Genomic DNA, 27,077 nt, shown 5'->3' on the forward strand with positions numbered 1-27,077 from the left:
GGATGTAGTTGGTCTTATGATGATAGGGGTGTAATAAGAGAAGGCCCTGCATATCGGTAAGGGAGATCATGTGAGGATATATAAAGCCCTTTGCATTGGATAGCGTGCATAGTGCTGCAAAGCTGTTCTGGTCAACTAGGCTAAGTATGACTACAAAACCTGATACATTTTCAAAGTACAAAACCTCTTACTTAACTCTGGGGACTCCAGGTAGGCCACGGCTACCAGTACGGGGAGTAATGTATTAACAGAGAGAGACGGACCTATTAAGTATTAATACAGAAAACTGTTACAGGTGATATACAGTGGAAGCACTGGTCATGTTTTTGGTATACCTGTTGAGTTGCCATCTTAAAACAAAGAACTTAAAACTTTCTCTTTGGGGAGAGACTATTCCTAATGGGTACTGCACACTCATTACTGGAAAACCCGGTAAGAGTTTATCATTAAACTCAGGGACTAATCAGGTTACTGGCCAGAGAAATGTTGACTATGACTTCCTGATATCAGCAAGAGTTAACTCCACTCATTTCAACTCTGCTAGGTCCATAACAACAAAAGCCTAGTACTACAGGATCTTTTTGATCCCAAGGGTCCAAGCCAGATTGGGCAGTTGGCTCTGGTTAAGATATCCCCCCATTGGGAATAAAGAAGAAAGCTGGGAATAGCGTAAGGCAGTATTTCTAAAACTTGACTAATTATGGCAACCCTACAAAACATCCCTTTATCACTGACTGAGACCGTGTCTGGTAAAGGGAACATATATGGTTGCATGGGCAGACCCAAGAGTGAAGCTCAAGGCTCAGGCACCTTGCTCAGGCAAGGAAATGAGAAGACATTTCCTTGGGAATGGAGTCCCCATGTCAGACATTACAGAGAGATCACAAGTTCAGATGGGAGCCTGCTGGGAGGACCTAGATCGTAAGGGCCTGGACAGAAGCTGGATTCACAGACTTCCAGGTGAAAACGGGAGATGAAGGGAGAGTTAGAAGATCCCAACACCGAACTAGTAATGAAACGAGAATAAGTGGAGGTGCTTACGTCTACAATTACCAAGCCAAAATCCCTACCTCTTAGGAAGATCAGACACCACTGTCAGACTGGATTCTGGATACTGGTAAATGCTGACATTTACTGGCTGTAATTTTTAAAAAATATTTATTTGTTTATTTGGCTGCGGCGGGTCTTAGTTGCGGCGCGCAGGATCTTCGTTGCTGTGTGCGGGCCCTTAGTTGCGGCATGCGGGATCTAGTTCCCTGACCGGGGATCAAACCTGGGCCCCCTGCATTGGGAGCATGGAGTCTTAACCACTGAACCACCAGGGAAGTCCCTTACTGCCTATAATTTAATCTTTCTGATGTCTCGTATTGTATGTACTATTCCGTAATACAATGATGCCCTCAGGGCGGAGAAATCTGGATATGACTGACCCCACACTAAATGATCCCAGACAACTAAAGTTGCTCACATTCTGCCTGTAAACTGTTCCTGTAGCTTCCTGTTATCAAGATGCCAGTGATCACCTGCGGCTGTCTCCCTGCTTGCCTGTAGCACCCCTTCCTCCTCCTAGGCTGCTGTGGGTTTAGAAACCTAATAACCAAGCTTGTTAGAATTTAGGCAAAGTCAGAATACAGGGGAAAAAAGTGAGCACTCAGGGACAGGGGGCAGTGAGGTTAGGACTCTTCACAGAATCTTTTAAAATGGAAGTGTTTATACTTATTTTGGTTGCTCAGAGGGCTTTTTTGCATTTTTCCTCATCTGCTGTTTTTTCAAGATAGGATAGGTGGCCAAAAGGCTAATATAGTATATATGGTCTTACTATGAATTAAACAGGGTTTCTCCTAAGGATATCTAGTGTCCCTGTTTCCTTACAATCTATCAATAAAGCTAGATAGAGGGATAAGTTATTTCAATGAAGAGTGTTCCATCAAAATCCAATAATTTTAACACATTATACTGAAGGCAGAGTTAAAACCTTTCATGTCCCTACAAGCCAATTCTTCTTCATGATTAAAGAAGCACAAATTGTGATTTTGATTCATTATTTTCTTTCCAAATTAGGTTTTACATAATTTAACACTATATTACTATGAAGAAAAAAAATGTTTAATACCATAAAAAAAGTATCTCCAGATTTGTTCTGAATAACCAAATTATTTAAAAAATATTCAAAAGAAATAGATAGATGGTAGCCTCTGTCTTTAAATATATGAAGTTCATAAAAGGTTTTCTTAAGTTCAATTTTAAGACTATCAAAAGAAATTTTATTCTAAGTTATAATGTGAACCAAGATTTGAATAAATTATGCTCCAACCAATCAAAAAAGGTAAAAAGAAAGCTCCCCAAATTAACACAAAATAAATTTAATTTTCCAATAAGAAATAAGAAATTATTTTTGAATGAGAATTTAACCTCCAATATTATTTCTATTTAATACATCAAACTACCTTTGCTACTACTTTAACTACTTTAGCTACATTGGTACACTAAGTGCTAAGATAAAACCATCTCTGACTTATTTTCTCAAAATAAAACCAAAAGAAAGTACCCCTGGAAGTATGTCTGGAGGAACTAATGTAGACATTATACTTGGTGTTGCAGAGTATGCAAAATAAGTCTAACTTTTTATGGCATGAATTTCTAAAAGGCTTCTTTCCTTTGAGATGGCAACCACATAGATATACCAGTGCTCAAATACTATACTTGGTCAATACCAAGAGAAGGGGTCCCCAACCCCCGGGCCGTGCACCTGTATTTGTGGCCTGTTAGGAACCAGGCAGCACAGCAGGAGGTGAGTGTCCGGTGAGTGAGTGAAGCTTCATCTGTATTTACAGCCACTCCCCATTGCTCGCATTACCACCTGAGCTCCGCCTCCTGTCAGATCAGCAGCAGCATTAGATTCTCATAGGAGCGTGAACCCTACTGTGTGAACTGCGCACGTGAGGGATATAGGTTGCGCACTCCTTATGAGAATCTAAGGGCTGATGATCTGAGGTGGAGCTGAGGCAGTGATGCTAGCGCTGGGGAGCGGCTGCAAATACAGATTATCATTAGCAGAGAGGTTTGACTGCACAGAGACCATAATAAATCAATTGCTTGCAAACTCATATCAAAACCCTACCAGTGAGTGGCAACTGACTTTGTTCGTGCTAGAAGAGGATCAACTGCTTGAGATCGCAAATGATGGTGGCCTTAAAAGTATGTTTGAGACAACTTCAAATCTCCATATGTTCTAGATTAAAGTCAAGGCAGAGTATCCTGAGATTGCCACAAAAGCACTGAAAAGCCTGCTTCCATTTCCAACATCCTATCTTTGTGAGGCAGGGTTTTCTGCAGTGACAGCAACCAAAATGAGATCATGGAGTAAAATGGCCATAAGCAACACACTTCGGGTGTCACTGTCTCCCATCACCCCCAGATGGGACCATCCAGTTGCAGGAAAACAAGCTCAGGGCTCCCCCTGATTCTGCATTATGGTGAGCTATATAATTATTTCATTACATATTACAATGTGATAATAATAGAGATAAAGTGCACGATAAATGTAACGCACTTGAATCATCCCGAAGCCATCCCACCCCCGCCCCCGGTCCGTGGAAAAATTGTCTTCCATGAAACCGGTCCCTGGTGCCAAAAAGGCTGGGGACTGCTGTTGTAGAGTGTGCAAAATAAGTCTAACTTTTTAATGGAACGAATTTCTATAAGGTTTCTTTTGAGATTGTAACCACATGGATATACCAGTGCTCAAATACATTTGAAGAACTCGATTCATATACCTACTGAGAGGAACATGAAAGTCCAATTAACTGTCAAGAGTAAATATTCCCAGGACTCAGGGAAAAGGGAACTAAGTTGTCTTGAGAATCACCACAGCATGATGTAAATGTTAAGTGGACGAGTCAGGAATGCCGTCTCCGGTCAAATCCCCCCTTCATCACTTAGTAGCTGTCATTAAACCTCAGGGTTCCCATCTGTAAAATGGGAATAATAATAGTACCCTCTCCTCATTGGAAGGGTTGATATGGGGATTAAATTAAATGATGTATTTGAAAGGCTTTCACAATACCTGGTACATAGTAAGCCCTCAATATATGTTAGCAGCTATAATTATCATTATTATATGCCAAGCTTGGTACTAGATGCTTTTACATATGGGTTAAGTGCCCAGTAATAACACCATGAATCAAAGGAGCCTTATTCCTATTTTTTTCGAATGAGAAAAATGAGGTAGAGAGCAGTTAGGTAATTTTCCCAATGTCACATCATTAGTAAGTGGCAGGGCCCAGGCAATGTTACCCTAGAGCACAAGCTCCGAAACACCTTACTGTATGCCTATCAATCCTTTGTCATATAGGTTACAACTATATCCGCCCAGTTTATTACTTGTTTTTTAACTTTATGGTGTTCCCCACCCCTCCATATATAAGGTTTTAATTTTTATGCATTCAGATTTATTAGTATTTTTCCTTTATGGTTTTTAGTTTTCTTGCCATGCTTTATTATGCCTATTTCAACCCATGAATATTACACTTGCCACTCATATTCTTGTGCCTCATCATTTTTTAATGTGTTGATCCATGTGAGGTTTATTTGGGTGTAAGATATGAGGGAGGAGTCCATCTTTTTTCTCCAAATGGGTAGCCTGTTATCCCAGCACCATTTAATTGAATAGTTAGTTTTCCTGATTGATTTGCATTGCTTCATATACTAATATAACTGTATATGTGGATTATTTTATGAACTCTGCACTACTTCATTAATCTATTTTTGTGTCAGTATAATTTTTTTCAGACTTACAAAAAATTACACAAGTAGCTCAAAGAATTCCCATATACCCTTCATCCAGATTCATTAAATGTTAGCATCTTACATGACCTCAGGGCAATTATGCGTAAAGGGATATAATGTTTATATCTGGGTGCTGAGATTTGAAGAAATTTTTAATTTTTTCTTTGTACTCTTTTGCGCTTTCATTTAAAAAAAAAAACAAACCAAGGAATATACTTCCTTTTTAAAAACAATAAAGTTTTTTCAATAAAAACAAGTAAAAATATAAGTTTGATTAACTTCCAAAAACTAGCTGGTACAGGTGGTAAATGCTTTAGGAGTTTGAATAAGAGAGAGAAGTGCATTTTAATGGTGATGGTGAGATTTAAGTTTAACTTTACAAGGAAGTTTGGGATGTAAACAGGCAGAAAAGGCAAGCCAAGTGTTTATATAGGCAGGAAAGCATCATAAGCCAAAATATGAAATACTGAATGAACATGGCTTGTGAAGATCATACGAGAAGAGAGACGAGGGGCTTAAAAAGGTGAATCCTGGGGAGCAAAAAAAATTGAATATATTGTGAAAGACCTTAGAGGACAGGCTGAGGAATGTGAATTTTGTCCTTTAAGCCAGAGGGGAGGCAAAGTAAAGTTACAGACAAGGTAAAATAACTTAGTCCACCAAACTTTATTTAGTACCTACTATATACCAGGTACTGTGCTACTCCAGGGACAGTGAATAAAATGATAAAAAATCCTCATAAAAGAACAGGCTAGTTGTGTTTTATGAAGATTTATGGGTTGTAGATTTGTGGATCATAGGATTAAATGGGGCTGGGTGAGAAGGGAAGGTATCACTAAGAAGGCAGAATTTGAGCTGAACCTTGAACATTGAAGAGTCAGGTAGGGAGATGATGGGAAGGCATTTTGGGTACGAGACAAAGGAAAAGAGGATAGGATGAGAGCAGATATACTCCTGAGGTGTTTCAAAACCTATGAGAGGTCCTCTTTAACTTACCTGGAAAAGTTATTCCAGTGAAAGAAAATAAAGTTGGCTATGTGGACAGCTGTCAAATCGCTAAGGGTTTTGAAAGCCAGACCAGAAATGTATTGCTTTATAATCTGTATAAACTGACCTGAAGGCAACGAAAAGCCATCAAAAGTTACTGAATTCAGAATGATCTGACTCAAGTCATGCTTTGGTAAGTAAGATTGAGGAGCAAGACGAAAAATGTTTTGGAAAAGGGAGGTGGGGAGATGAACATGAGAGAGATTTCAAAGGCCGCATCCACAGGTCTTAGTAACTAACTAGATGTCCTGGATGAAAGTGAATCATTAGTCAGATATTCAAAGCACTAACACTGTTAGGGGGGGATGGTTGGGGGTGGGTGTATTTAAAGATTGTACGTTTGCAGAGGAGGACTGAAAAAAAGCACACATTCTGGGTATGCATCTAATATACTGAATTACATAATAAATATAGGCTGTTAGTGTTGATTTAGGAAATACAACCTACCCGTTTATAAAAAGACGGCTTTCAAATGATTCCTGGAAAAAAAATCATTGTATTACTTTTCATTTAATTCCCCTTAGTCATTTCTGTAGGGGAGACCCTACGTGACAGCAGATTGAGTCCAATGGGCCTTCAATAATAATTCATGTGACAGATTATGAAAATAAAGCCATGCTATCACCAGAGCTTCCTAATTTACATCAAAATGCAACCTTCTTGATAACTTATATGCTATGTAAGTTTCTTATTCAAAAGTACTCATGGTGATCTAGAAATTTATTTGTATTGAGAGACTGGGGCTTTTTCTATTCTCCTACAGCACCTAAGAATGTTTGTAACTAATTCCAGTCTCTAGGAGAGGTAAAAAATTATACAAAATAAGAAATGCATCAAATGTATACTCTAGGCCAGCACCATGCTAGGTGTGGTGCCCAAGTTCTATTAATCTTAAAATAACCCTTGGTTGAATTGTGTCCCCATCTTACAGATAAGAAAACTGAGTTACTGAGAGGATAAATCGGTATGGCCACATGGCTAGTGACATGTGGTCAGGATTTTATCTAAGGCTGCTTTTCCACTGTAGCATTGACCTTGAAGGTATGGACTCAGAGCTAGAAGGGACCTTGAAAAGGCCTTGCTTCCTACTTCTTTCTAGGCTCACAATAAAACCACGAATGGAAATAAGGATCTTTCCTATTTCAAGTGTGCGTTCAAAAGCTACACTAAAGATCAAGTAAAACTCTCTTTTACACTCAGCAAGAACTGCTGTTTGAGCCTCCTCTGAGCAGTGAGGAGTACAGCTTTCTTCTCTAACCTACATTTCCTATTCACCTCCAGATGTGAAACTGATGGGGTGGTACGGGCTAGCTACCAGAGAAATAAAAGCATTTACTCAGCAATGTGTTCCATCACACTCGAACATGTGGCGTTTTAATTGTTTCTTCTGTGAAACACCAACGATAGACTTCCCACAGTCAGAGCCCAGACAGGAGAACTCACACCCAAATGTTTCAGGAAAAGAGAAGAAAAAACATTTTCCTCGAGCAGGAATCAGAACCAGGGGCATCCTATGGGGCACATTATGTTGTAGAATGGTATTTTTTTCCTGTATTAAGAAAGGACATTTTGTTGAAGAGTAAAGTGTAAATCATATGTAAAATGAGGAAAATGTAAAGTATTTAAGATATTAATCGCAGTAGATCCATCTTCTCCCCCTTTTGATCACAATATTGCAGCCTTGCCACAATGACATCCTAAACTAAAACTGAAATGATGATTTTTATTCTAAGCCCAGATTTTTACTTCCTTACAGCTTTTGCTTTTTAAGCTAAAAATTCTCTCATTCTTGGTACAATGAATTTTTTGCTAAGTAATTAGAAACCAATTGTGTTTAAACCTTTTGAGATAGTTGGTTTTATGCTGTATAACTCAGGATCTGGTTTCTAAAACCTCAAATTTAGCATCTCAAGGAAGAATGGTGTCTATGGCATGTTTGAAAAAAATGTTTTGAAATGAAGTGATGGGCATTTAAAAATAGAATTCAGAGAGCACACAGCTTCCCTCCCATCTTTTTTTTTTTTCCACTGGGGGAGAAGAATGACACATCTGCATCATGCTGCCAGAACACTACTGCTGTGATTCTATTGAGCTTCAGAATGGAGGGGAGCTACAAAGACCACTCATAATTACAGCATAGTTACCATGAACATAAGGCACTTTCCAATCAGCATACTCAAGTTTGAAACAGGAATGACCCAGAACACCTGCCAAACACCTTGCCACCAGAGCCTTCCTTCCCTGCTCCCACCCCTCACACCTCTGAACATTATACCGCACCCCTAACCCGCACAGGCTCTGCCCAACTGTCAGGGCTTTAATTCCACACCAGTGTCCCTCCCACCACGGCCACTCTCAGGGACGCTTTCGCTCAATTTCAGATTTCAAGAACATTCAGAAATCAGAGGGACAGAGAGAGTGTAGAACTTTGTGGGCTAGCCTCAAAAACTAATATCCATCCATACTTTTTTCTTTCTAAGAAAAAATTCAAAATTTAAATAACTAACCTGCAAATCAAACTCTGGAAAAATAAAGCAATCCCTCACTAATTGCAGGAGTTATTATCTTGCAAAGTACAGGCATACCTCAGAGATATTGCAGGTTTGGTTCCAGACCACCTCAATAAAGTAAATACCACAATAAAGAAGCAAGTCACGCAAATTTTTTGGTTTCCCAGTGCATATAAAAGATATATTTACAATACACTGTAGTCTATTAAGTGTGCAATAGCATTATGTCTAAAAACATCATGTATGTGCTTTAATTAAAAGTATTTTATCACTAAAAATGCTAACCATCATCTGAGCCCTTAGCAAGCTGTAGTAGTAACATTAAAGATCACTGATCACAAATTGCTGTAACAAATATAACGATAATGAAAAACATTTTGAAACATTTTGAAACATTTGAAAACAATTTGAAACATTTCAAGAATTATCAAAATGTGACACAGAGACACAGTGAGCAAATACTGTTGGAAAAATGGCACCAGTAGACTTGCTTGATGCAGGGTTGCCACAAACCTTCAATTTGTAAAAAATGCAGTATCTGCAAAGCGCAATAAAGTGAAGCGCCACAAGATGAGGTATGCCTGTATTATTGGTAAAACCACAATGGGGTAACAGAAGTGGAGGAAGAAATCACAGTAAAAATGGCTTTAAAATATATTTTTTAAACCTCAAAGTAAATAACTATTCTGAAAAACACCTGCTTCCAAACAAACCAGTGCCATCACTATAAGCGTTCGTGATTGATAGGAAGCGCCATTTTCTTAGAACACCGGTTTCAGTGCTCATGAAATACTGGTGCAGCGTTCTGGTCTGATTAGGCAGACATCTTAAAGTTTAGTCAACGGGCACACAGAATCTCTTTACAAATTCTTCAAATTAGCGGTCACAGGCTTCAATTATGCAGTGGGAGTCAGGAAGCTAGACCTCTAGGGTCTCCCTTCAAGGAAGGACTTGCGCTCAGTTGCGGGCAAGGTGGCCCTCAGCCGGCTTCCGGCTGTCAGCTCCCTCGGGCTCTGTCCCACCTGCAGAGCCACCTTACCTGGGGCCGCGTCCTGCCCAGGGCAGCCCGCCTCCAGCGACCGGCCCAGCAGGCAACACTTCTTACCCCAGCCTTTCACCATGAACATCTTGCATCCCAAACTCTGTCTCAGTGTCCACCTCCACAGAACACAATCTGCAACATACGTCTCTTTCATCTACCTTTTCTCGTGCTCCATTTACCACAAATCTCAGGAAAATGTTCGTGTACACCCAGCTTCTTGAGTCACCATGATACTTAAGGGCACACTTTTCAGGGCCTAGACTTTGCTTTATTTAATGAAAGAAAGGAATATAAGTAGATTTCTCCCTGCATTATCCTACACAGTACATAGAAGAGGACCCAATTATTGCTGAGAAGTTCTTTTCTCTATGAAGATTAAACTATACTTTCTCATAAAACTATAAATATAAAATAGCATTCATTCACGTGTGTATTCATTCAACATTATTCAGTATTGAGCACTTTCTACACACCAGGCACAGGTGCAAAAGCAGTTAAAAAAGCTTCTGCTCTAGATGAGTTTGCATCCTACTGGTTGAGATAGACAATAAACAAATCAGATGAATACAATGCCAAAGTCTGTGAAGAACAATAAAGCAGGGGGAGGATTAGAGAATGACTGGAGAAGCATCTATTGTTTCAAAACCACAGGTAGAGGGGGACTGTTGTAATCCGCACATTGCTGGGCTGGCACAGTCACGAATACATTTAGTACATCAATTTCCTAGATAGTATCCATCATTCTTGCTCTAGTGCAGAATTCATCACATCAACTTTAGTAAAATAATATTTCTTCTGCATTGGGAGCCCACATGCTGCATGAAACACAAAATCTTAAATCTGTGTCACTAACCTATAGCGCAATTCTGTCTTGGGGAAAGAGCAGCCTGAGCCATCGCAAGCTATAGTCAGATACAGCTGTCTCAGGCAGATGGCTTTAGTGGGCAACATCATAAACTTGCCAGATTTTTTAAAATATAAAAGGGTTTTCTGCCTCATTAGTACTTCATGGCTGACCATCCACAAACACCTGGTGTTCAGACTTCTTCCTCTTGTGAAAATGCAACCACACATAGTCTTAGTTCAAAAAGGTATATGTTATATAATCATTGTCCAAAGGATCTAATACCTAGATAATTATAAAGTCACAGGTAGAGGGAAAACCCATCCTTACACAGCTTAATTGAAGTGAAAAATTGAAATCAGAACCAACAGGGACTTAGAGTAGTGGTAAAGGCAAGTTAAATCACTTTGCTCCTTCCCAATACTCAAACTACTTAGTCCAGAGGGAATCACAAGTGGCCTTTACCGGCCTCTATTTATACCATCAATATAAGAATGAAGAGTACAAATATCAGCTTCTTTCTAATAATAACTGTGTATGCATCTCTACTTTTGTTTTTTTCTTCATACTTTAGAACTCTGTCATCACATCTTCAACACATACAGGAACACCAAGCACCATAGTGTCCTTGCTTAAGATAGGAATCTACCCCGTTGAACTCTTGTTATAAGGTAAAGGAGAAAAAGCAATAGAATTGGGAGTTTGGAGAAACTGAGTTCAAATTAAGCCACTGTAATTTATTAGCTTTTTAAAAGATCAAACTGTCCCAAGGTGATAAATATCAGTTTTTGTATCTGTAAAATGCAGATAACATCTTCTCAAATGCCTTACAAGGTCACTAAAAAACGTGTTTTAAAGTACTTTGAAAACTACAAAGTGATGTGCAAATGGATTGTTACAACTGGAGTTTATCTGTTTGGATTTAAATGTTAACACATTATTCTGAAATAATTTTCAATTGAGCAACAAAAAATACATTCTTTCATTTAAGAAGCATTTATTCAGAATCTTCTGTGTTATACTATGGAGAATATAAAAAATGATAGTTATCCCTGTTAGCAAGGAGCTTGTACAAGTCAGATTTGAGAGAAGGAATGTGGGGGGAAGGTGTGGTTTTGGTTTTTGCCAACACCTTTTAAGTACTTTCTATGTGCCAGACATCGTTATAAATGCTTTAGATGTAGTAACTCTTTTAATCTTTAAAAACTCTACATAAAAGGTAATATTTTTATCCTCATTTTACAGATGAGGAAGATAAGGCACAAGAAGGTTGGAAACTTGCCAAAGGTCAGACAGCTAGTTAAGTACTGAAAGTCTCAAAGTCAATTCACACACTCAGTCAAGTTAGCCACAATGTTATGTTATATTACACCTCAAGTTGGGCAGAAAATGCACACATATCATTAATAATAGTTACTAATGCTGACTAACAATACTAAGGCAGTGAATAATAAGTGAAGAGATCAGCGTGGGGTGAGGTGGCCAAGGAAGTCTTCATGACATGAACCCTAGATCCAAACTTGTTGGTAGAACTGAGATAAGAATAATTAAATAAAGAACAAATAAGATTGTGTTTCATACATACTTTTTTGAGCATGCAATAGGTATCACTTTATTGAAATATAACATACATATAGGAAAATAGAAAAATCCCAAATGTACTTTTGAAATATCTCATTGAGTGGGTTCTCTTTTATAGACTGGGTTTATTTCCTAATTAAAACAGAGCAAAAACTGACTTGAAGCAACATCTGACTACCTATCCATATACCAGTCTTAATATAAACCATTTTATTTCAAAGAATTACCATTTGAGTATTTCCTATAATCAAGACCATTCAATACTGCCCATTATAATGGAAAATAACTTGAATTATATATGTTTTTCCATAATAAAAAAATAACAAAAGGCAAATCAATTATTTCCAGTTTACATGAGAAGCACTGAGTTGATATTCCATGGTATGGACAGAAGGCTTTCCCACTTGCCCCTCTGATTTTTATATTTCCTATAATTATAATATTGTATATATAGAAAAACAGTTCAAGAGCTACTTTTCAAATGACACACACATTGACACAATGGCCAAGAATGATTTCTACTTGTTTCAATTTCCAGCAGAATATGTGTACTGACTGCTTGTTGGTCCTGTGTGTAACCCATGTAACTTACCAAGCGATAGGTCTGGGCCTTCAAAACGCTGAGATCAATAAAGTTTTCTTCATTGTCTGTCTCCTCTTCCTTAGAAAAATAAAAGAGTTTAAAAGTTAATAATTATAAAAGTTGTAATTAAAAAAGGTATTTTCAGATTTCACATACTTAATATGCTAAGCTCTATAGAAAGACTAATGCAGGAAAGGGTATCTAAAAGCCTAGTAGTGTGCATAAAGTAGGGCATAATGTTATCTGTTTTTTGAGGTTTTGATGATGCCATTTAAAAATAGGACCTCTTTTAGAGTCACTGAAGAAAAGAAAAAAAGAGAGAACGATGCCACTGCTGTGAAACTGGGGATAAATGAACATAAAAACATAACAAGAAACAGTCCCAAGTGGCATATCTGAAATAAAGAGACACTGGAAGGAGTTAATGGAAATTTTGAGTAACATGACTAAAATGGACAAAAGTAAGAGGCTGACAGACATAGAATACTCTCACCTACTCCAGGGACCAATCACATTAATGTAAATTTTTGACATCTCATCTTTTATATGCTCAAGTTTAAAGATATTAAATATGATTAAGGATATAAATATAAGGATGTAAGGATGTAAAATATAAGGATGTAAAATATACACATGTAAGATACTAAACTTGTATCTTAGATATTAACAATCTAAAAGAAAATTTCAGGTAGATTCCAAGCTGGTCCTGATTCCTAGCCCAACTGATATGGGGAATGGGGTCAGCAGTGACCCTTTGAGAATCAATCCCCTCTCCAATATACAGTAAATACAGAGTCTGAGTAGGTTCTCTAAGCATATACAACAAAACGTTAGTTCCCCTTTCTCTTCAAATGTCTTTGTGGTGACAAGTGACATAGTGGGTGAAACAAATTTAACAAGAATATCCAAAGCTTAAAGACATGGTAATGAAGCAAATGGAACTTGGCCCTGAAGTCTTGTACAGAAAAACAAAAAAAATAAGTGGGTGTTGTTTGGTGGACCTTTCACATGTAGAGTTGTACAAAAGCTGCAGTGGCAGATTTCAAAGATAACCCTTATCTTTAAGCACTTAGAAGTATCAAGCTTCTTTTCTGACCACAACACTATGAGATTAGAAATCAATTACAGGAAAAAAAACTGTATAAAACACAAACACATGGAGGCTAAAAAATATGTTACTAAATAATCAATGGATCACTGAAGAAATCAATAAGGAAATCAAAAAATACCTAGAATATGTTCATTTTGTTTTGCTGTGTATATAGTGTATATAATGGACAAATTGAGTCCTAATTTTGCAACATCTAGTCTCTAGATGTTAAAGGGGTTGCCAGTGTATGACAAAGTAGGTAGTTAAATTAGCACATTTTGTCCACTTTATTGAAATTCATAGGAAAGCTTGTCTTCTGTAAATGACTTTTGGATATGAATTTGTTCAACCACCTCTAAGCATTACACATGCATGTACTTGTCCACTGGATTGGCGGCGGAGAGAAGGAAGTGAGGGAGGAAATGGTTCAGGCCAAAATGGTCATATTTAGAAGATACCTCAGATTATAACCGTTGTTACATCTGTGCAATTTTATTTAACAGTGCTGTGTACATAGTGGACAAGTAAGTTCTTATATGAAATATCTATTCTTTCTAGATGTTTAGAAGTGCTTGATGTATTTAAAAGTAGTTTTAGTAGAATAATGCTTCTTGTAAATAGCTTTTAGAAACTGATGGGAAATACTGTCTTTGGAAATGGAATTGTTAAACCTCCTCTCTGAACAGTATACTCTGTGCTTGTTCATTGGGTTTAGGGAGGTGGGAGGGAAGATTGCAAAAGATGTTTTGCTAGCAGTTACTAGAACATTGCAACTTATCCATTGCTCTATATGTTACATGCATTTTGTTTAACTTTACTGTATATATTTTGTATATACTGGACCAATGGGTCCCAATTTTATAATATCTAGTCTCTAGATATTAAAGAGGTTGCCAATGTATGACAAAAGTAGGGTTAGTAAACTAACACATTTTGTACACTTTGTGTTAAAATTCATTGAAAGGCCGTCTTCTGAAAAGGACCTTTGGAAGTGAAATTGTAAATCATCTAAGTGACACCTGTGCCTGTACTTGCCCAATGTTGGATGGATGGCCGAAAGGAGGTACTGGGAGAAATGAAGTGTTCTAGATTAGAATGTTCCTATGTAGAAGACACTTTCAGATCTAACCATTGTTACATGTGTGTAGTTTATTCAACACTACTGTGTATATAGTGGACAAACTTAAGTCCTTATTTGAAACATCTAGTCTTTCTAGATGTTTAGAAGTGCACAAAGTATGTTAAAAGTAGACGTAGTGAAGTAACATATTTTGTAGATACATCCTTTTGTTAAAATCCATATGAAATACTGTCTTTTAGAAATGGAGTGATCAAAATGATCAAACCACCTCTCTGAGCAGTACACATTATTTTATTTGTGCTGGTTCAGGGAGAAAGAAGAAAGTGTAAAGGGCTTTATACCAAGACTAACCATTTTCCGGTACGTCTCAGAATAATGATAGTAAGGATGATCCAAAATCTTGGAAATAGAATAGACAAAATGCAAGAAACATTTAGCAAGGACGTAGAAGAACTAAAGAGGAACCAAGCAACGATGAAAAGCACAGTAAATGAAATTAAAAATACTCTAGATGGGATCAATAGCAGAATAACTGAGGCAGAAGAACAGATAAGTGACCTGGAAGATAAAATGGTGGAAATAACTACTGCAGAGCAGAATAAAGAAAAAAGAATGAAAAGAACTGAGGACAGTCTCAGAGACCTCTGGGACAACATTAAACGCACCAACATTCGAATTATAGGGGTCCCAGAAGAAGAAGAGAAAAAGAAAGGGACTGAGAAAATATTTGAAGAGATTATAGTTGAAAACTTCCCTAATATGGGAAAGGAAATAGTTAATCAAGTCCTGGAAGCACAGAGAGTCCCATACAGGATAAATCCAAGGAGAAACACACCAAGACACATATTAATCAAACTATCAAAAATTAAATATAAAGAAAACATATTAAAAGCAGCAAGGGAAAAACAACAAATAACACACAAGGGCATCCCCATAAGGTTAACAGCTGATCTTTCAGCAGAAACTCTGCAAGCCAGAAGGGAGTGGCAGGATATACTTAAAGTGATGAAGGAGAAAAACCTACAACCAAGATTACTCTACCCAGCAAGGATCTCATTCAGATTTGATGGAGAAATTAAAACCTTTACAGACAAGCAAAAGCTGAGAGAGTTCAGCACCACCAAACCAGCTTTACAACAAATGCTAAAGGAACTTCTCTAGGCAAGAAACACAAGAGAAGGAAAACACCTACAATAACAAACCCAAAACATTTAAGAAAATGGGAATAGGAACATACGTATTGATAATTACCTTAAATGTAAATGGATTAAATGCTCCCACCAAAAGACACAGACTGGCTGAATGGATACAAAAACAAGACCCATATATATGCTGTCTACAAGAGACCCACTTCAGACCTAGAGACACATACAGACTGAAAGTGAGGGGATGGAAAAAGATATTCCATGCAAATGGAAATCCAAAGAAAGCTGGAGTAGCAATTATCATATCAGACAAAATAGACTTTAAAATAAAGACTATTACAAGAGACAAAGAAGGACACTATATAATGATCAAGGGATCGATCCAAGAGGAAGGTATAACAATTGTAAATATTTATGCACCCAACATAGGAGCACCTCAATACATAAGGCAAATACTAACAGCCATAAAAGGGGAAATCGACAGTAACACAATCATAGTAGGGGACTTTAACACCCCACTTTCACCAATGGACAGATCATCCAAAATGAAAATAAATAAGGAAACACAAGCTTTAAATGATACATTAAACAAGATGGACTTAATTGATATTTATAGGACATTCCACCCAAAAACAACAGAATACACATTTTTCTCAAGTGCTCATGGAACATTCTCCAGGATAGATCATATCTTGGGTCACAAATCTAGCCTTTATAAATTTAAGAAAATTGAAATTGTATCAAGTATCTTTTCCGACCACAACGCTATGAGACTAGATATCAATTACAGGAAAGGATCTGTAAAAAATACAAACACATGGAGGCTAAACAATACACTACTTAATAACGAAGTGATCACTGAAGAAATCAAAGAGGAAATCAAAAAATAGCTAGAAACAAATGACAATGGAGACAAGATGATCCAAAACCTATGGGATGCAGCAAAAGCAGTTCTAAGAGGGAAGTTTATAGCAATACAAGCCTACATCAAGAAACAGGAAACATCTCGAATAAACAACCTAACCTTGCACCTAAAGCAATTAGAGAAAGAAGAACAAAAAAACCCCAAAGCTAGCAGAAGGAAAGAAATCATAAAGATCAGATCAGAAATAAATGAAAAAGAAATGAAGGAAACAATAGCAAAAATCAATGAAACTAAAAGCTGGTTCTTTGAGAAGATAAACAAAATTGATAAACCATTAGCCAGACTCATCAAGAGAAAAAGGGAGAAGACTCAAATTGATAGAATTAGAAATGAAAAAGGAGAAGTAACCACTGACACTGCAGAAATACAAAGGATCATGAGAGATTACTACAAGCAACTCTATGCCAATAAAATGGACAACCTGGAAGAAATGGACAGATTCTTAGAAATGCACAACCTGCCAAGACTGAACCAGGAAGAAATAGAAAATATGAACAGACCAATCACAAGCACTGAAATTGAAACTGTGATTAAAAATCTTCCAACACACAAAAGCCCAGGACCAGATGGCTTCACAGGCGAATTCTATCAAACATTTAGAGAAGAGCTAACACCTATCCTTCTCAAACTCTTCCAAAATATTGCAGAGGGAGGAACACTCCCCAACTCATTCTACGAGGCCACCATCACCCTGATACCAAAACCAGACAAAGATGTCACAAAGAAAGAAAACTACAGGCCAATATCACTGATGAACATAGATGCAAAAATCCTCAACAAAATACTAGCAAACAGAATCCAACAGCACATTAAAAGGATTATACACCATGATCAAGTGGGGTTTATTCCAGGAATGCAAGGATTCTTCAATATACGCAAATCAATCAACGTGATACATCATATTAACAAATTGAAGGAGAAAAACCATATGAATATCTCAATAGATGCAGAGAAAGCTTTCGACAAAATTCAACACCCATTTATGATAAAAGTCCTGCAGAAAGTAGGCACAGAGGGAACTTTCCTCAACATAATAAAGGCCATATATGACAAACCCACAGCCAACATTGTCCTCAATGGTGAAAAACTGAAACCATTTCCCCTAAGATCAGGAACAAGACAAGGTTGCCCACTATCACCACTCTTATTCAACATAGTTTTGGAAGTGTTAGCCACAGCAATCAAAGAAGAAAAAGAAATAAAAGGAATACAAATTGGAAAAGAAGAAGTAAAGCTGTCACTGTTTGCAGATGACATGATACTATACATAGAGAATCCAAAAGATGCTACCAGAAAACTACTAGAGCTAATCAATGAATTTGGTAAAGTAGCAGGATACAAAATTAATGCACAGAAATCTCTTGCATTCCTGTATACTAATGATGAAAAATCTGAAAGTGAAATTAAGAAAACACTCCCGTTTACCATTGCAACAAAAAGAATAAAATATCTAGGAATAAACCTACCTAAGGAGACAAAAGACCTGTATGCAGAAAATTATAGGACACTGATGAAAGAAATTAAAGATGATACAAATAGATGGAGAGATATACCATGTTCTTGGATTGGAAGAATCAACATTGTGAAAATGACTCTGCTACCCAAAGCAATCTACAGATTCAATGCAATCCCTATCAAACTACCACTGGCATTTTTCACAGAACTAGAACAAAAAATTTCACAATTTGTATGGAAACACAAAAGACCCCGAATAGCCAAAGCAATCTTGAGAACGAAAAATGGAGCTGGAGGAATCAGGCTCCCTGACTTCAGACTATATTACAAAGCTACAGTAATCAAGACAGTTTGGTACTGGCACAAAAACAGAAATATAGATCAATGGAACAGGATAGAAAGCCCAGAGATAAGCCCACGCACATATGGTCACCTTATCTTTGATATAGGAGGCAAGCATATACAGTGGAGAAAAGACAGCCTCTTCAATAAGTGGTGCTGGGAAAATTGGACAGGTACATGTAAAAGTATGAAATTAGAACACTCCCTGACACCATACACAAAAATAAACTCAAAATGGATTAAAGACCTAAGTGTAAGGCCAGACACTATCAAACTCTTAGAGGAAAACATAGGCAGAACACTCTATGACATAAATCACAGCAAGATCCTTTTTGACCCAGGTCCTAGAGAAATGGAAATAAAAACACAAATAAACAAATGGGACCTAATGAAACTTAAAAGCTTTTGCACAGCAAAGGAAACCATAAACAAGACCAAAAGACAACCCTCAGAATGGGAGAAAATATTTGCAAATGAAGCAACTGACAAAGGATTAATCTCCAAGATTTACAAGCAGCTCATGCAGCTCAATAACAAAAAAACAAACAACCCAATCCAAAAATGGGCAGAAGACCTAAATAGACATTTCTCCAAAGAAGATATACAGATTGCCAACAGACACATGAAAGAATGCTCAACATCATTAATCATTAGAGAAATGCAAATCAAAACTACAATGAGGTATCAACTCACACTGGTCAGAATGGCCATCATCAAAAAATCTAGAAACAATAAATGCTGGAGAGGGTGTGGAGAAAAGGGAACACTCTTGCACTGTTGGTGGGAATGTAAATTGATACAGCCACTATGGAGAACAGTATGGAGGTTCCTTAAAAAACTAAAAATAGAACTACCATACGACCCAGCAATCCCACTACTGGGCATATACCCTGAGAAAACCATAATTCAGAAAGAGTCATGTACCAAAATATTCATTGCAGCTCTGTTTACAATAGCCAGGACATGGAAGCAACCTAGGTGTCCATCATCGGATGAATGGATAAAGAAGATGTGGCACATATATACAATGGAATATTACTCAGCCATAAAAAGAAATGAAATGGAGGTGTTTGTAATGAGGTGGATGGAGTTAGAGTCTGTCATACAGAGTGAAGTAAGTCAGAAAGAGAAAAAGAAATACAGTATGCTGACACATATATATGGAATCTAAGGGAAAAAAAAAAAAAAGTCATGAAGAACCTAGTGGCAAGATGGGAATAAAGACACAGACCTACCAGAGAATGGACTTGAGGATATGGGGAGGGGGAGGGGTGAGATGTGACAGGGTGAGAGAGTGTCATGGACATATATACACTACCAAATGTAAAATAGATAGCTAGTGGGAAGCAGCCGCATAGCACAGGGAGATCAGCTCGGTGCTTTGTGACCACCTAGAGGGGTGGGATAGGGAGGGTGGGAGGGAGGGAGATGCAAGAGGGAAGAGATATGGGAACATATGTATATGTATAACTGATTCACTTTGTTATAAAGCAGAAGCTAACACACCATTGTAAAGCAATTATACTTCAATAAAGATGTTTAAAAAAAAAAATACCTAGAGACAAATGACAATGAAAACATGACAATCCAAAACTTATGGGATGCAGCCAAAGCAATTCTAAGAGGGAAGTTTATAGCAACACAATTCTACCTCAAGAAACAAGAAGAATCTCAAATAACCTATCCTTACACCTAAAGCAACTAGAGAAAGAAGACAAAACAAAACCCAAAGTTAGTAGAAGGAAAGAAATCACAAAGATCAGAGCAGAAATAAATGAAATAGAGACAAAGAAAACAATAGCAAAGATCAATGAAACTAAAAGCTGCTTCTTTGAGAAGATAAACAAAATTGATAAACCTTTAGCCAGACTCATCAAGAAAAAGAGGGAGAGGATTCAAATCCACAAAATCAGAAATGAAAAAGGAGAAGTAACAACAGAAATACAAAGAATCATAAGAGACTACTACAAGCAACTATACGCCAATAAAATGGACAACCCAGAAGAAACAGACAAATTCTTAGAAAGCTACAACCTTCCAAGACTGAACCAGGAAAAAATATGAACAGACCAATCACAAGTACTGAAATTGAAACTGTGATTAAAAATCTTCCAACAAACAAAAGTCCAGGACCAGATGGCTTCACAGGCAAATTCTATCAAACATTTACAGAAGAGTTAACACCTATCTTTCTGAAACTCTTCCAAAAAATTACAGAGGGAAGAACACTCCCAAGCTCATTCGACAAGGTCACCATCACCCTAATACCAAAACCAGACAAAGATACCACAAAAAGAGAAAACTACAGGCCAATATCACTGATGAACATAGACACAAAAATCCCCAACAAAACACTAGCAAACCGAATCCAACAACACATTAAAAGGATCATACATCCTGATCAAGTGGGATTTATCCCAGAGATGCAAGGATTCTTCAACATATGCAAATCAATCAATGTGATACATCATATTAAGAAATTGAAGAATAAAAACCATATGATCAGCTCAATAGATGCAGAAAAAGCTTTTGACAAAGTTCAACCCCATTTATGATAAAAACTCTCCACAAAGTGGGCTTAAAGGGAACCTACCTCAACATAATAAAAGCCATATACAACAAACCCACAGCGAACATCATACTCAATGGTGAAAAGCTGAAAGCATTTCCTCTAAGATCAGGAACAAGACAAGGATGTCCACTCTCACCACTATTATTCAACATAGTTTTGGAAGTCCTAGCCATGGCAATCAGAGAAGAAAAAGAAATAAAAGAAATCCAAATTGGAAAAGAAGAAGTAAAACTGTCACTGTTTGCAGATGACATGACACTATACATAGAAAATCCTAAAGATGTTACCAGGAAACTACTAGAGCTCATCAATGAATTGGGTAAAGCTGCAGGATACAAAATTAATACACAGAAATCTCTTGCATTCCTATACACCAATGATGAAAGATCAGAAAGAGAGATTAAGGAAACAATCCCATTTACCATTGCATCAAAAAGAATAAAATACCTAGGAATAAACCTACCTAAGGAGGCAAAAGACCTGTACTCAGAAAACTATAAAACACCGGTGAAAGAAATCAAAGATGATACAAACAGATGGAGAGATATACCATGTTCTTGGATTGGAAGAATCAGTATTGTGAAAATGACTATACTACCCAAAGCAATCTACAGATTCAACACAATCCCTTTCAAATTATCAAGGGCATTTTTCACAGAACTAGAACAAAAAAATTTTACACTTTGTATGGAAACACAAAAGACCCTGAAGAGCAAAAGCAATCTTAGGAAGAAAAACAGAGCTGGAGGAATCAGGCTCCATGACTTCAGACAATACTACAAAGCTACAGTAATCAAGACAGTATGGTACTGGCACAAAAAACAGGAATATAGATCAATGGAACAGGATAGAAAGTCTAGAGATAAACCCACACACCTATGACCACCTAATCTACAGCAAAGGAGGCAAGAATATACAATGGAGAAAAGACAGTCTCTTCAATAAATGGTGCTGGGAAAACTGGACAGCTACAAGTAAAAGAATGAAATTAGAACACTCTTTAATACCATACACAAAACTAAACTCAAAATGGATTAGAGACCTAAATGTAAGGCTAGATACTGTAAAACACTTAGAGGAAAATATAGGCAGAACACTCTTTGACATAAATCACAGCAAGATCTTTTTTGACCTAACTCCTAGAGTAAGAAAATAAAAACAAAAATAAACAAATGGGACCTACTGAAACTCAAAAGCTTTTGCACAGCAAAGGAAACCATAAACAAAACGAAAAGACAACCCTCAGAATAGGAGAAAATATTTGCAAATGAAGCAACTGACAGGGGATTAATCTCCAAAATATACAAACAGCTCATGCAGCTCAATATCAAAAGAACAAACAACCCAATCAAAAAATGGGCAGAAGACCTAAACAGACGTTTCTCCAAAGAAGACATACAGATGGCCAACAAACACATGAAAAGCTGCTCAACATCACTAATTATTAGAGAAGTGCAAATCAAAACTACAGTGAGGTATCACCTCACACCGGTCAGAATGGACATCATCAAAAAATCTACAAACAATAAATGCTGGAGAGAGTGTGGAGAGAAGGGAACCCTCCTACACTGTTGGTTGGAATGTAAATTGGTACAGCCACTATGGAGAACAGTATGGTGGTTCCTTAAAAAGCTAAAACTAGAGCTTCCGTATGACACAGCAATCCCACTCCTAGGCATATATCTGGAGAAAACCCTAATTCGAAAGGGTGCACACACCCCAATGTTCATTGCAGCATTATTTACAATAGCCAAGACATGGAAGCAACCAAAATGTCAGTCATCAGAGGAATGGATAAAGAAGATGTGGTACATATATACAATGGAACATTACTCAGCCATAAAAAGGAACGAAATTGGGTCATTTGTAGAGGCATGGATGGACCTAGAGAGTGTCAGACAGAGTGAAGTGAGTCAGAAAGAGAAAAACAAATATCATATAATATCACTTATATGTGGAATCTAGAAAAATGGTAGAGATGAACTTATTTGCAAAGCAGAAATAGAGTCACAAACGTATGGTTACCAAGGGGGTTAGGAGGGGTGGGATGAACTGGGAGATTGGGACTGACATATATACACTGCTATGTATAAAATGGTTAACTAATGAGAACCTACTGTATAGCACAGGGAACTCTACTCAGTGCTCTGTGGTGACCTAAATGGGAAGGAAATCTAAAGAAGAGTGGATATATGTATATGTATGAATGATTCACTTTGCTGTACAGCAAGAAACTAACACAACATTGTAAAGCAACTATACTCCAGTAAAAATTAATAAAAGAAATTAAAAGAAGTATGTAAGACAGTGGTTCTCAAAATGTGGTTCTGAGACCAGCAGCATCAGCATCAGCATCAGCATACCTGGGAGCTTGTGAAAATGTAAGGCTCCATCCCAGAGCTACTCAGAAAGTAGAAACTCTGGGAGTAGGGCCACTAAAACAAGATAGGAGAACTCTGCTAATCTTTGGGGAACTGGAAAGATTTTAGTAAAACATGAAACAATATAAATTCAGATTCCATACACTCAACTAACGTTCATGTTTTTGGGGATGGGGGCAGTGGGGCATAGAGGTGTAGACAAAACTGATCTGTTTACATGTTAAATCTTAAGCATACATGCAGAGGCACACCTTTGAGAAACAGCTCAGTCTATCCTGTGTTTGCACTAATGATGGTCTACTTAACCAGAGCAAATGATTGAAATGCCAGTGACTCAGTGCCCATGGGAGAAGAGACAAGTTTATAATGTTTTTATAATAACCTAATCGGTACTATTTACATAGGTGATCAATAAATACTTGTTGAATTGTGGTGGCTTGAACACTCATAGGCAAAAAGCTTTAACCGTAGGTACTAGAAAAAGGATTTAAGTTACTAAATATTATTAAGAAAGCATTCTAAAGGAATTTGAATATAAACAGACTCAAAAATAGTTTTAAAATAAATTAAGAGGATTTTAATCTCAGTAATTTAGAAGGCACTCAACAATTTCCTGTCATTCTTTGCCTAATATGTATCCTCTTAATTCTTTTATTGCCAATTACTAAGGATATGATTATATACCGTGAGAACATTCTGTGAGAATATTCTTTGAAAATATTCTGGGTCGGGGGGGGAGAAGAAGATGGCGGAAGAGTAAGACACGGAGATCACCTTCCTCCCCACAGATACATTAGAAATACATCTACACGTGGAACTGCTCCTACAGAACACCCACTGAACGCTGGCAGAAAACGTCAGACCTCCCAAAAGCCGTGTGGATGAAAGGCTCTTGGTGCTCCAGCCAGGCATCAGGGCTGTGCCTCTGAGGTGGGAGAGCCAACTTCAGGACACTAGTCCACAAGAGACCTCCCAGCTCCACGTAATACCAAACGGCGAAAATCTCTCAGAGATCTCCATCTCAACATCAAGACCCAGCTTCACTCAACGACCAGCAAGCTACAGTGCTGGACACCCTATGCCAAACAACTAGCAAAACAGGAACACAGCCCCATCCATTAGCAGAGAGGCTGCCTAAAATAATAAGGCCACAGACACCCCAAAATACACCACCAGATGTGGACGTGCCCACCAGAAAGACAAGATCCAGCCTCATCCACCAGAACACAGGCACTAGTTCCCTCCACCAGGAAGCCTACACAACCCACTGAACCAACCTTAGCCACTGGAGACAGATACCAAAAACAACGGGAACTACGAACCTGCAGCCTGTTAAAAGGAGACCCCAAACACAGTAAGATAAGCAAAATGAGATGACAGAAAAACACACAGCAGATGAAGGAGCAGGGTCAAAACACACCAGACCTAACAAATGAAGAGGAAATAGGTAGTCTACCTGAAAAAGAATACAGAATAATGATAGTAAGGATGATCCAAAATCTTGGAAATAGAATAGACAAAATGCAAGAAACATTTAACAAGGACGTAGAAGAACTAAAGAGGAACCAAGCAACGATGAAAAACACAATAAATGAAATTAAAAATACTCTAGATGGGATCAATAGCAGAATAATTGAGGCAGAAGAACGGATAAGTGACCTGGAAGATAAAATGGTGGAAATAACTACTGCAGAACAGGATAAAGAAAAAAGAATGAAAAGAACTGAGGACAGTCTCAGAGACCTCTGGGACAACATTAAACACACCAACATTCGAATTATAGGGGTCCCAGAAGAAGAAGAGAAAAAGAAAGGGACTGAGAAAATATTTGAAGAGATTATAGTTGAAAACTTCCCTAATATGGGAAAGGAAATAGTTGATCAAGTCCTGGAAGCACAGAGAGTCCCATACAGGATAAATCCAAGGAGAAACACGCCAAGACACATATTAATCAAACTGTCAAAAATTAAATATAAAGAAAACATATTAAAAGCAGCAAGGGAAAAACAACAAATAACACACAAGGGAATCCCCATCAGGTTAACAGCTGATCTTTCAGCAGAAACTCTGCAAGCCAGAAGGGAGTGGCAGGATATACTTAAAGTGATGAAGGAGAAAAACCTACAACCAAGATTAACCTACCCAGCAAGGATCTCATTCAGATTTGATGGAGAAATTAAAACCTTTACAGACAAGCAAAAGCTGAGAGAGTTCAGCACCACCAAACCAGCTTTACAACAAATGCTAAAGGAACTTCTCTAGGCAAGAAACACAAGAGAAGGAAAACACCTACAATAACAAACCCAAAACATTTAAGAAAATGGGAATAGGAACATACATATCGATAATTACCTTAAATGTAAATGGATTAAATGCTCCCACCAAAAGACACAGACTGGCTGAATGGATACAAAAACAAGACCCATATATACGCTGTCTACAAGAGACCCACTTCAGACCTAGGGACACATCCAGACTGAAAGTGAGGGGATGGAAAAAGATATTCCATGCAAATGGAAATCCAAAGAAAGCTGGAGTAGCAATTATCATATCAGACAAAATAGACTTTAAAATAAAGACTATTACAAGAGACAAAGAAGGACACTATATAATGATCAAGGGATCGATCCAAGAGGAAGGTATAACAATTGTAAATATTTATGCACCCAACATAGGAGCACCTCAATACATAAGGCAAATACTAACAGCCATAAAAGGGGAAGTTGACAGCAACACAATCATAGTAGGGGACTTTAACACCCCACTTTCACCAATGGACAGATCATCCAAAATGAAAATAAATAAGGAAACACAAGCTTTAAATGATACATTAAACAAGATGGACTTAATTGATATTTATAGGACATTCCACCCAAAAACAACAGAATACACATTCTTCTCAAGTGCTCATGGAACATTCTCCAGGATAGATCATATCTTGGGTCACAAATCAAGCCTTGGTAAATTTAGGAAAATTGAAATCGTATCAAGTATCTTTTCCGACCACAACGCTATGAGACTAGATATCAATTACAGGAAAAGATCTGTAAAAAATACAAACACATGGAGGCTACACAATACACTACTTAATAACGAAGTGATCACTGAAGAAATCAAAGGGGAAATCAAAAAATACCTAGAAACAAATGACAATGGAGACACGACAACCCAAAACCTATGGGACGCAGCTAAAGCAGTGCTAAGAGGGAAGTTTACAGCAATACAAGCCTACCTCAAGAAACAGGAGATGGCGGAGTAGAAGGACGTGCTCTCACTCCCTCTTGCGAGAGCACCAGAATCACAACTGGCTGCTGGACAATCATCGACAGGAAGACACTGGACTTCACCAAGGAGGATACCCCACGTCCAAGGACAGAGGAGAAGCCACAGTGAGATGGTAGGAGGGGCGCAATCAGAGTAAAATCAAATCCCATAACTGCTGGGTGGGTGACTCACAGACTGGCGAGCACTTATACCACAGAAGTCCACCCACTGGAGTGAACGTTCTGAGCCCCACGTCAGGCTTCCCAACCTGGGGGTCCGGCAACGGGAGGAGGAATTCATAGAGAATCAGACTTTGAAGCCTAGTGGGAATTGATTGCAGGACTTCGACAGGACTGGGGGAAACAGAGACCCCACTCTTGGAGGGCGTACACAAAATAGTGTGTGCATCGGGACCCAGGGGAAGGAG

The 27,077-nt window shown here is 37.8% G+C and overlaps 1 protein-coding gene across 1 annotated transcript in view; it reads right to left on the bottom strand.

Moving 5' to 3' along the window:
* The window catches only part of IFT57 (intraflagellar transport 57), a 79,876-nt gene that overhangs the window by 36,953 nt on the left and 15,846 nt on the right, over positions 1-27,077 (bottom strand). The window contains exon 5 of the mRNA XM_061193049.1: positions 12,405-12,473. Coding sequence (XP_061049032.1) covers positions 12,405-12,473 — 69 coding nt within the window. The remainder of the gene's footprint in view (positions 1-12,404; positions 12,474-27,077) is intronic.

This window comes from Eubalaena glacialis, chromosome 6, assembly GCF_028564815.1.
Source record: "Eubalaena glacialis isolate mEubGla1 chromosome 6, mEubGla1.1.hap2.+ XY, whole genome shotgun sequence".
Classification (NCBI taxonomy): domain Eukaryota; kingdom Metazoa; phylum Chordata; class Mammalia; order Artiodactyla; family Balaenidae; genus Eubalaena; species Eubalaena glacialis.